Genomic DNA, 12543 nt, shown 5'->3' on the forward strand with positions numbered 1-12543 from the left:
TAACTCGAAGATGCAACAAATTAGGAAACTACATTCTCCTGTTATCAGTTTATTTTGTAGAAGTACATGTGAAATTCACACAGCATCACGATTACAGCACCTCTATGCCAGTGGAGATCAGCAACAGCAGTGGCACCAGGTTAATGCTTTATCATACTCTGATACTATCATGGTAGTCATGAACAAAAGAAAGCAGCCGTATTCATAATCCCCATTGCTTGCTTCAGAAATGAGACTGACTTTGATTATGCAAATATTTAATGTAGTACATCTGCTTAAATCTCCCCTATAGGCATCTTATGCTAGGAGAGTATTAAAAAAAAGTCAAAGAAAGCCCTACATACACACCTTCTTTTGACACAGGTTTTTTTTATTAGTGTTCCGATTTAACTTACTAAGAAGGCTCAATATTTACTACTTAACTATTGAAGGCTCAATATTAAACACTCATTCTACATCCTCTCTGTCTTGAATGTTATCCCAGAGTTCTTCCAGGCTTCCAGGCAAAGATTAGTATATACTGTACATCCCACTTACCAAAAAGTAACTCCGTAATTTCTGCATTGACCTTGTTCCCAGTTCTAGTTAAGAGACCTGAAAGTGGGAACAAGGATCATATAAAAGTTAATGCAACTTTAGTTGGCAAGCAGGACACACAGCATCAAACTAACCTCTACTTCTGAGCTCACAAATGCTTATAATGTAGTAACTTGTCCCATGTCAACTGCTCCTTAGACAAAGCAGAATTTCTTTAACATCCAGAATTCACAATACTAGCAGAAAGAAGTCCTTTGTCAAGTCTTGGCTACTGTTTTGGAAGCAAAGCTACATGGCTTAAAAAAGAAAAAAAAACCCAAAACCACTGAGGATCACAGCTAATATATGTGTTAGCAAGGTTGTACTGAAACAGAACAGACCACTAGTTTACTCTCATGAACTTTATTAAACAGAATAGGCATTAATATACACTTAGGTGAGCAACCTGCCAAAAAAGCTCAATACAGTTTTAGTAAGGAGTCTAAATGGAGTTACAATTAAAACAAACAGCTTCAGTTACCAAACACAACATGGAAAAAGGGTCAGGTTATAAAAGATTGATACAAAGAGTTACTGTATGTCAACTTCAAAGGAACCCAAGACACCGTTTTTTATAACAATACACTCCCTAAGCCAAGTGCAGATACCTAAGAACTTAAGACCCATCTCATGAGAAGCTACCCCATATGCACAATGAAGTCCATTTACTTCCAAGCTGAGAATTTTAAAGAGCATCATTTTAATGCTTCCTTTCTTTAAGCATTCCAATAAACAGACTTAAGAGGCTTCTTTCAACTGGATTCCCTTATAGCACGTGTTTCTATGTGAAAGTTTCATGGTTTCCTTTTTTTAAAATAAAACACATACCATCTTTTAAGAATCAGGACAACACACTAATTGCCTCACTTTGAAAACTATTCATGGCTACTAGTACCAGAAACTCACAGGCAAGAGGTCTTCTACAAAATCTAACAACTCAAGGCTGATCTATTTAATGCAGTCGAACTAGGAAGATGGCCTCAATTATCTGGAGCCAGGCAGAAGCTTTGATAATGGAGCTCGTAACACATCCACAGACTGATCAGACTGGCTAGGCTGGCCTTGTTGATGAGTCATATTTTCTTCTTTCTACAAATAGTCTGGTCAGAGGAGGAAAACCTCTGGGTTTTTTGATGCTGGCAACAGCAAAGATGATCTGTGGATAAGAATCACTTCCTATTGACCGTACTTAAGAATTTTTGTCTTCATTACCAAGATGAGCAATTCCAGAATTTTCAAATTCACAAGACAGTATTCTTCTGAACTATGGCTATGAGTGATGTCAAGAATAGCACCCGACTCCTGCTTTTGCAAAACTAAGCCAATTGAAACCCTATCAGATATTCCTTTTAGTGATAAAGGGCTTAGAATGTAGTACATGGTCTTTGACGGCTGGATTTTTAAAACTAAGTCTACTGCTGAAATAAGATTACTTGTACTGATTTTGTTCATTAAGTATTTAGTGACCTAATCAGCACATATTTTCCACGCTATTGTTTCAGTGCTTCCAACATTTAAATATTGTTCTGGAACTCCTCTGGGGGAGGAACCAGGAAATTTAACATAAATCCATCATTTCAAATCTAATACATAAATAAGTCTGCTTTTAAAGACCAGACTTAATGGTCTTTCAGGACTACAGTAGTCTGTATCTCTATTACTCATTTTTTATTTCAACCATCATTCCAGTTCCACATCTGACCAAGACAGGACTGTTTATCACCTGAAGCAGTACACAAACATCTTCAGACACCTTACCTGGGCCCATTGCTGTCTTTCCTCTTGGTCGAAGCATTGCTTTGTTCTGTTTTTGCACCTCTGTCCATATGCTCACTGGCGTTCCTCTCCACAATTTCTCCCTCATCCAGTGCCCTGTGCAAACGGTAATTCACCATCTTCAAAATGATAAAGAGAGCTGCTATCACTGGGCAGTAGACAGCTACTATCATCATGGAAGAAGGAAGGGCCTATCAAAAGAGAGCAAGAAAAAGTTAAATGAGCACAGGGTCAAACATCCCCAAGAATAAATAACAATCTAGAGTTTAAACAGTTTCTTTCATACATAAAATATTGATCATACTGAAGTGAGGGTTTGAAAACAAATCCCCTACGGTCAAACTTTGTGTGGGCATTGTTAGAAGTCTAGCAACATAGAAAAAGGAACAGTTGGACTACAAGATACTAAAGCATGACAGCACTATGCTAAGTGGACCTATCAGCAGAGCCTGAAAACCACATTCAACTCTTATTCTTTTTTTCTAGGCTATTGGAATGTAAGACCTAGACTAGAAAACCTAGAGCTAGCACGATTTTGTATCTCAAACTCAGTACTTTTTGTTAGCTGTTGTGAATAAAAAAGGATGAGAAGATTTTAGACAACCTGAAAACTAAATCAAGCACAGGGTATGACCTATTTCAGGGCTACTACACAGCACAAAGTCCATTTTGGAAAAAAAGATGCAAGTCTGACAGCATGGTGGACAACAGAGAAAGCCTGCTCAACAACCCAACATAGGTGTTTTGACTTAGCTCGTCACTTCCAGCAGCTACTCTTGCAGAGTAAGATACTGATCAGTCCAAAAAGCCAAAATTTTCCCTACCTACATAAAAAAAGACAATTTATGTTTGTGGCTCACACATTTGAGCAGTATTCCACAATAACCTGCAAGACCACAAGCTGTTTATGCTAGACCATTACAGGCCCATGGAAAGGCAGCCAACACAGATGCCCTATAGAGAATTTTTCAGCATGTGGTCAGAAGCCACATGAAAAAGCTCAGTCCTGAATTCAACTTTTGAAATTCTACTCGAGAGTTAAGACTTCTCAAGCAACTTTTGCTGAGGCCCATGAGGATTTTGCAAATCAATCACTTCCGCAACAGGCATTAAGTGAGGCCTAATAACTATTTCTAAAAAGTGTTCAGAGCACTAGTCAAACTAGTTAAGGTTCAGATTTCAATTCAAGGTTTCTAATTCACCTTTTATTCAGATTCATAATTTTTCCATTTCCCTAGGCAATCACTAAACAAAATGAGATATTAACTCCTGGTTATCTTCTACAAATAGACCACTTTCCTTACAAAAGCAACAAAACCCCATGCTCTCAAATATCTTGCTGCATCACCATTCTTTAACCCACTGATGGTAGTTTGATATAAAATTCAGATACATATAAGACAGAAACATATGACAATCAGATTAAACAACATTTGTCTCCCAGCATAAACATTAATTTACTAGATGAGAAGAACAAATTAACTGCTTTTAGACCTCTTAGCCTAAGGAGAATTCAAGAATTCCAGCCTGTTTTGTACACCTAGTCTCCCTCCCTATGCAGACCACTGCAAAAGAGTCTTTATGGTTATCAGAGCCCTATCAGAAAAGGAACGTGATTGGAGAACAAGACAGTTCTAGTTTGCACTTAAAGCTAGTTTTAGTCACTTAAAAGACATCTGATTATAACATTAATATTTCTACATATTCAAAAGCTTATTAGTCCTAGAAGAGCTGGCAGTGCTCATCACACAATTTAAGCCGTAAGTTTAAAAATAACAATGTCTGAAGAGATCTCCAAATACTAAATACTGTACTAAAAAAGAAGACAGAAAAATAAACATATCTAAATATTGTGCTGACTGTTTACTTCAGAGCAAAACAAATCCTTAATCTGGCTGCTCGCCTTCTGTCAGTAAGCAAAAACAAATAATCAATATAACATTTATAAGCCAAACGAGTATAAATAATTGAGTCTGGAATCAATAAGTACACAGGTTACTTATTAGGATTCTTTTCTTAAAGAGATCAGGTTTAATGTAGCTTTTCCTCCAAAACTAGTTAAGTCAACACCTAATACAGCACTCGAAGTAGGACAGGCAAACTAAGCCGAGGTATGTTAACTAAGATTTTGCATGCTGACCTGGACAAGACCCTAATGGATAAGGAGATTCACTTACCAAGCACCATCCCAGGTGGAGAAAAAGGAAACAAAACTATTTTAAAACCAGCATCAGTAAGCAAACAGGAGTCACAATGATGCTAATGGCACCCATACAACCTCTGAAGCAATGCTAGGGGAGTTTCCTCAAGAAATTCAGTGTTTCCACTTCCAAGAACTTCAGAGAGCTAGCTCCCTCCAGGCAAGCCAAGCCCTTAATCTTTGGTAAAACTATGAGCTTCCTGTACCTGCTAAGCAGTCTGCTACCCAATCACAAACACAAGGTCAACTACCCTATCCTTTACGACCACCTAGTGTTCAGGAGCCATTACCAGAATTGTCACTTTAACACTAGATGACAAAAGCTAGTTAGTCTATAAAAGACATGTTTATGATTTTCTATCTGGAAAAGCTCTTCAATTTCTCTCCTTCCCTCCAGCAGCCACGATGCCACACAGTGCATCCAGTTTATCTTCTGGAATGCAAAATCTACACATCATCTTCTGCAAAGAAAAGCATTGAGAAATAATGGGGGAAAAGGCAAAACTCATGTATCTTGCAGCAAACCAAATAAAGAATTAAAGGGTGCTTTTTCCTCACATCTTGTTTCCACAGAATTGCAAAAAGCTAAAAATGATTTAACTCACTCCTTTTCTTTCTTCATATTCATTAGTAGTTACTCCTCTCTGGATAGGGCATATTCTCTGTTTTGCATACTCTGCTGTCTGATCACCCTTTGTAAATTTCATACTGTGGCACAGCAGTGCTACCCATGGTACCAGCAACTCATCTGCATTCCAGCTTTAAGAGTTACTGCAACCTAACATAAACCGCTGGTGTCTTGTCTGTTTTTCTTTGCCAAACTTGGAAGCACTGAACTTCCATTTGGGGTCTTCTCTGCACAAGCCAAGGCAAGTTCAAGTGAGAATAGTACTTAAACTGTGCTTGACATTTACCACATTTGAGGAGAGACAGATGTCTAACAGCATAACTGAGCATCCTACACAATACCATCTTCAAGATCCAAATACAAATTTAAGTCCTACAAATTTGCAACTAGATCCCATTTCAGTTCTTTTCACAAGTACTAAAGCATTTTTATTGAACACAGTAGACTAAAAACCTCAGGTTAGAGCTTGTTAGCAGACACCAGCCAGCTACAAGTATGTAGCTGAAACAGCATTTCAGAGAACATCCCATTTTACTGCACATCTCTAGTTATTTTCATTAAACATACACTGAACAGCAGTAGTCACAACTGAAGCTCATGTAGGAGAGAAAGAGCAAGACATGACCATACAAAACCTGCTTGCTGTAATTACATTCTGTTGAAAACTTCAGTCATCTAATTGCTGAACAAACACAATCATTAGATAAATTCCTAGCTGAATCTATTTCCCTAAATGTTAAAGGGAAGTTAAGTAGTACTCTCAAAGATGGAGGGGGAGGGGAAGGACACTGATTTTCCACCACCTGTCCCTTAGGAGTTACTTTCCAAATTTAAACCTTTCAAGGCAACTCATGAAATCCATACTATAAACGCAGACAAAGGTAAGATGCAGGAATGCACAGCTGAAGAGTGTGACTGTCCCTTCTGGAAGCTGCTGGCTGTTAGGTCAGTTCAGCTGTACCACAGGACACCTTTTATTAAAGAGTAGGTAGATAAAGCTTTAAGCACACCTAGATGTCTGTGGTGAACCTAGGACAGAAAAGAAACCTCAGACCACTAGTTACGGAACTAAAAATATTTCCATTTGAACTACAAAGGTCACTGTCTTGAGTCAACATTTCAAATTGTGTCAGGAACCAGAGGGAATTTAACTGATCACAGGCTATGCTGCACACCTGCAAAGAAACCAAGACTACATGGATCTTGCATAATCACATCTAGCTTTAGTTAGACACTACAGATGCAATAAAGTTTCCCGATCCTTTTTAAAAAGAGAAACATAGGTGTCACCTCTTGAGACCACCCATAGGAAAGTCTCCCAACCCAAATCAGTCTGCAAGTCCTTACATAAAAGTTGTATCAATCAAACAACAATAAGAGTTGTCTTGTAAAATGCTTTCAAGTTCAAGCACTTTCAGGCCCCTATTTTATAGAAATACTCATGCTGGAGAAGAGGCAAGATCAAGAAATGGCTGGCAGATATAGTTTTGTCACATACACATTTTTTGTGTATGAGGAGCTAGGAACTCTTATTAGGAAGCACGTTAAGTTACAATTACTTAGTTTTTGAATGAAACTTCAAGGTGTAGAAATGAAACTTGAGCAGCCAAGAAGCTAGATTCTCATCATACATTCAACTTCCAGTACTTTAAACTCTTAGTTTAAGAAACTGTACCTATTTCAGGAACTTCACTGGAAAAAGACTTTCACATGAAGCTACACTTCTATGACCTACTTCTTTAACTATGTACACAAGTCAGGAAATCAAGTTCCTATTAAGTGAACTGTTGTCTAAATGAACTTGACTTTGACAGACAAGTCCTGTAGGCACACACAAGCCCATCACCCCAAGCAAGGTACAGTCCTGGCTCCTCTTCAGTCACTGGCAAAGTTCCCCAAGTGCTGGAGCCAAGACTTCACCCCCTCCTGCGCACATGGTGGGGCTGAAACAGCATTCCGACTAGGGGAAGTGCTTTGGCAGCCTCCTCTCTTCCTCTCCCCCTTGCAACACTGATGCATAACACTGGCCTCTGTATTTAGGGTATTTTTTCCCACTCTACCAGTATATTTTACAACCAAGTTGGACGGTTTTGCCATACTGTCACCCATTTTTTCCTCCCAACTTCAGGTTTAGTTTAGAGTAAAAACAAGGATAAGCTCTTACAACAGATATGCAGATCAACAAGCACAGTTGAGTCTGTTACTGAATACAAATATCCTAAAAGGATAGATTTAACTAGTCTAGAAAGCAGTATTTTTGTATGCATGCTGCCAATCCACAGATCCAAGAGAGGAGACTCAAGCAGCTGCGCTCAAGCAGACATTTCTCTTCCTCTACACCTGAATTCCTTCATTCTCTACACTTTTTTTGCCACACTTACAACAAGGACAGGCTAAATGTACAAATACAGGAGAAAAAAGTATTTGGATCTGCAATATAGACACATCTGCATATACATCTGTCTATTCACACAGTGTACAGACCTCACTCTTACATGCTTAAACTCAGAACACAGATGAAGGACCAAGGAAGAAAGGCTAGCCAAAATCTACTTGTAGAATTCTACTGCTAATTTCTTCAGTTGGTTTGCACCATGCATTGAACCCACCAACCCTACCAGGACCAGCATGCACATGCAAAGAAACACACAGATTTATGGTATTATTTGTGGATCACAACCATTATCAGATTCCATTCTGAAAATACTGGAACAATAGAAGGAATGAACAGATGAACGATTAGCAACACTGTGTGCAATAAACCAAGTCTTTCAGCAAAAAGTGCATTTAAGTTACCATATCCAAAAGAGATTAAGTGTTCCATTCCTGTTGGGGGTTAAATAACACTTGAAAAAAGTGACCAGCTTACTGTAAAATGCATTCAGTCTCAAGAGCCAGCTACAAGCAAAATTCTTAGGGGATTCTTTTGCCTTTGTCACTACAAAACAACTTAGGGATAACTAGAGTTATTGCAGCCCCAATGCATCAAAGCAACACTATGATCTTGGAATTCCTTATGTGAGAAAGTTTTATAAGTAATACAAAATCTGCCAGCATTTTAAGTCTTTCTATATACCTTGTTTTTAAAACACACAGGGTTGTCTGCCAGCAACAAGTCATTTGAAGCTAGCTTAGAAACTCCCTCCTACACACCAGTAAGCCATGCTCAGAATTCAGATTACAATTACCTCAGACTTTTTAAGCAAGCTCTGCTTACTTATGTATGTCCAACAGTAATCCAACATTTACTGCTTTTTATTCTGAAAAAGAGCCTAAGAGATGCTAAATAGCTAAGATGACCATCATGATTCTGCCTGTTTAGTTTAAGTCTAGACAACACTTAAACTGCAGAGGGTGGAAAGAGGGAAAACAGCCAAATATGATTCAATCTGCTTTAACTTGTGACTAATCTCCCTACTTACTCTCAGAGGAGCTGGCACTTGTTGTTGCATCTTTAACTTGTCTAGAGCTATGAAGCAAGAGAATTTCTCTGACCTCAACAAAATGTGAGGCAGTTTGCTTTTGCCTGTCTTTTCCCTTTGCACAGGAAAAGGAAAAAGTGTAAGCAAGACTGAAGTTTACCCCATAGTATGGGCAACTGAAGCTTAACTGCTGCTTTAAGAGCAGCAAGCCTCTCAAATGCTGGTCCACATATATATGTTGTCAAAAGACCCGCGTACAACCCAAATCAGCCCCCCTTCCAAAGTCTCCTGCACATGCAGAATATAGCTCACCACACCTTTATGAACAGCTTTCTCAGCAAGGCATTACTAATTAAACAGACTATTCTGTCAAAGCAGAAGAGCAGTAGTTCTATTAAAAAACAAAATACAACAAAACAAAAAACAACCGAAGAAGAACAAGCAACTACATTTGAGGAAAACAACTCTCCTCTTCCCATACTCAGCAGAACTCCAAATAGATACAGATTCACAGTTTATATAGAGAGGATCTGCTTAGTTGAAAGCTTTATCTAGCCGTCGTCACACAAATTTTGATTTTAAATGCAGTTTGTCTCAGCCTGCGGTTTCCTTGCCAGCAGTCTAAAATTTTCAAACAAAAAGCCTTCGAGCTACCTTTTCCAAGACACGGTAGTATGAATTAAAAACTACCCATACAGGCCTGTAACCTCCTCTTCCACATTAGCTATTTCTTAGTATGAAGTGTCTCATACTGAAATCTTACAAATTGCTTTTTAAGAGAGCGAATGCCTGATCCCAGAGTTCTCACTCTCTGCAAATACATCAGGTAGTGAATGAAACCTTAGAGGAAAAGCTCTAACTCACATTTTTTCACAAGATAGTTATCATGGCATCTGGACTTGGCAAACTTGCAAATTACATGCAACCTCATATGCTCAAAACTGGTCGCAACACACCCAGTATTATGACACTTTTCTGCTGAGAAATCTGACATGAAATATCAGTGTTCCATAAATTACACACAACTTAAACAGAACGAAAAGAACTGGCCAACAGGAAACTACCCTCTCCTCATAACTGGTTCTACCTCTCCTGTATTTGTTTCAAAGTCCAAACATCAAGAATGTCAAAAAAATTTCCAGGTTTAAAGGTTAGTATTTTAACAGCTTTGATTAAAGTGTCAGATACAAAGATACATTCAACAGGAATTATCCAAAATCAAGTACACTGAAGTCTGGACACAAGCAAGAAATCGAAGTAACTTCTTGCCAATAGCACACAGCCCAGATACGCTGCCGCCCAGCACACGACACTATGGCCAAGTAAGCTTCTAGGCTACGGACCCCGAAAAACACCCCTCCCTCCGTCTCAAAAGTCTCAAGATAAAGCAGTAGAGCTGGCAACCAGCAATACTGGCTAGAGCTGACAGCTTCTACAGAAACTGCTCATTTCCTGGAGTACCAGTGCAGTGGAAGCTAGTAGAGTCATGCACAGTCTTGAAGGAAAGTAAACAAAAAACCGGAGGCGAAGTGCCAGCGACTAAAGCCCTGCTGCGCCCCGCCAGGACCCTCCCACCCACCTCCACCTTCCCGGTACGAGATCCCTGCTTCCGAAACGCCGCCACCTCAGGCGCACTACAGCCCGCCCCGGCCGCAGCCGCCGGGCCCGCTGCGGGGCACCGCTGGCAGCGACGGGCGCCGACAGCGCAAGGCCGCGGGCGAGCGGGCCCCGGGGCGCCCGTTCCCGGGGCAGCCCGGCAGCCTGCGCCGCGGGCAGGGGGCGCGCGTGCGACGGCCCCGAGGCCCTGCCCGGCCCCCCGCCCCGGCCCAGGCCTCCCCGCTGAGGCGGGCGCTCCCCCGCCAGGCCCACCCGCCCGCGGCCCAGCACCGCTTCCCCGGGCGCGGCGACGGCCCGCGCTCACCATGTAGAGAGTGAAGGGGAAGCCGAGCAAGAAGAGCCACAGGTAGAGGTGCAGCGCGTTGACCCCAGGGCCCTGGTGCGGGTCCTGGTACCAGCCGCCGCTCAGCGCCGCCCACACGCCCTGGCGCAGGATCTGCAGCACCTGGGAGCCCATGGCGGCCCCGCTCCGCCGAGCCGGCCCCACTCTATCCGCCCTGCGAGCCCGGGCAGAGCTGCGCGCCGCCCGCGCTCCGCAACAGCCCGCACGGCCGCAATCGCCGCCGCCGCCTCCCCAGCAACGCCGCCGCCATCTTATGTCCGGGCCCCGGGCCGGCCGCCCGCCCCCGCGCCGCCGAGAGACCGGCAGCCCTTGCGGCAGGGGACGCCCGCCCCGCGCTCTGCCGCCGGGGAGGGACTGGGCGGCGGGGGCGCGAGCCACTGCGCCTGCGCGCGGCCGCCCTGCCCGGCAGCGGCGCCCCCTGGCGGCGCGGAGGTCGCTGAGCGGGCCCCTGCGCCCCGTCCCCACGGCGGGCCGGGCCGGGCCGGGCCGGGCCGGGCTCCTGGGGGCCGGGAAACGGAGGGAGCTGCAGCCGTCGCAAAGGGTTTTCCTTCCCCCGTCTCGGGGCCTTGTTCCTGGCGAGGCACAGTGTCACCTTGTCGCGGGGCAGGGGGACAACATCCCATGGTACGCTTCGGATCTTTAAAGCCAGATCACCTACGTTCATTGTCCTCACATTCTTTGGAGTCCTGACATTCATGGTCAAGATAGGATTTTACCAAAAAATGCTTGAGTGCCTCTCCCACCGCGGGGCTCGTTCTGTCGTTCCTTGCAGCACATGCAAGGCCAGGAGTGCTGAGACTTGGGCAGAACACAGCACCGCACGCCACGGGTACCCCACGCGTATCTCACAGGTGTAAGGCCCAGCTTCCACATTCCTGCATTTTCACAGAAGGTCAGCAGCTCTCATCAAGTCCCAGCCTTTAAACCTTTGCCCTTCGATAAGCTCATCCCAAAAGTCACAGAAACAAGGGGACAGGTGAGGGATTTTGAGAGTGCTGTCAAGCAGCGGAAAGGAAAGGCCTCCTTTAAACCCTATGAATGAGTAATTGCTGATTATGCCTCATGAAACTACCAGGCTTTCCAATCTTATTCGGGAAAAAGTAGCTAGGATGGTATGCTATGATACTGTCCCTGTGGTGGCCAAATTATCTCACATAGGGACTGTCCCAAAACAAAGTTACTGTCTCCCTCCAGCAGGTATGAGATGGGGTAAAAGCACCTTCTGGATCTCTGCTGCGGAGGAATTGCAGGAATGAGATAACCTGAGTGCTCTGCCGTGACTCATGATGAGCATGCATTTGGGTTGGTGTTTCCAAGAGGCTGCGTTAATGCCACAGGCTCCACAGTGTTTTTCTCCCTGACAGTTAGCCAACCAATGGCAGCATCTGGCTGTTCTTGGAAAACCAGAAGGCAGAAGTGACTGACTCAAAGCAGATGTAGATGATCTATTTTTTGTTTCCCCAGTGAGAAAGGAGGGAGAAAGGATGGACACAAAAACCCAGCCATGATGGCTGTCTCTCACCAGTATAAACATCCCTCCTCCCCATTTTTAACCATTGTTTCAAAAAGTACATTTTTAAATACAAGACTGCCAGCAGTATTTTGCAAAGGACCATTTTTTCACTCTGTCAAACAAGCTTCAGATATGACAGGAAAAAAAGAACGTAGAGAGGGTGGAAAAGAGGAAAACAAACAAACAAACCACAAAACCAAAAAACAAGAGAGGTTTGTCATAGATGGGGAGGGGGAATTCTCTTTATCCTTTTGGGATAAAGCCAAGCATAACAAGCCTCACCAGTTACAGCAGGCTCAGAAAGAATAAAACTATGAAGTCTGTTTCAACTACATCATTTGCAAAAACACCATTAAAATCAAATTTGCAAATACAGCTGTTAAAAGATGAAGTTTTTTGGATGTTGTATCCATAAATATGATGTGATACTGTAATGATCAGGATTATGAAGTATTAGTTCTCCCAGCA

At 42.7% G+C, this 12543-nt stretch overlaps 1 protein-coding gene across 10 annotated transcripts in view; it reads right to left on the reverse strand.

Annotated features, from left to right (window-relative positions):
* PCNX1 (pecanex 1) overlaps window positions 1-10839 on the reverse strand; it is a 90909-nt gene extending 80070 nt beyond the window's left edge. For 4 of the 10 annotated variants that reach the window (XM_051622505.1, XM_051622503.1, XM_051622502.1 and 1 more), the window contains exons 1-2: window positions 10524-10838; window positions 2335-2543 (exon numbers count right to left, since the gene is read on the reverse strand). In XM_051622505.1, the coding sequence (XP_051478465.1) occupies window positions 2335-2543; window positions 10524-10676 (362 nt within the window). In that variant the 5' untranslated portion in view covers window positions 10677-10838. Of the gene's footprint in view, window positions 1-537; window positions 595-2334; window positions 2544-10523 lie in introns of those variants that run through there. The other 6 variants (XM_051622510.1, XM_051622509.1, XM_051622508.1 and 3 more) reach the window with 3 other exon arrangements.
* Between the last annotated feature and the right edge of the window lie 1704 nt (window positions 10840-12543).

Source organism: Apus apus, chromosome 5 (assembly GCF_020740795.1).
Source record: "Apus apus isolate bApuApu2 chromosome 5, bApuApu2.pri.cur, whole genome shotgun sequence".
Classification (NCBI taxonomy): Eukaryota; Metazoa; Chordata; class Aves; order Apodiformes; family Apodidae; genus Apus; species Apus apus.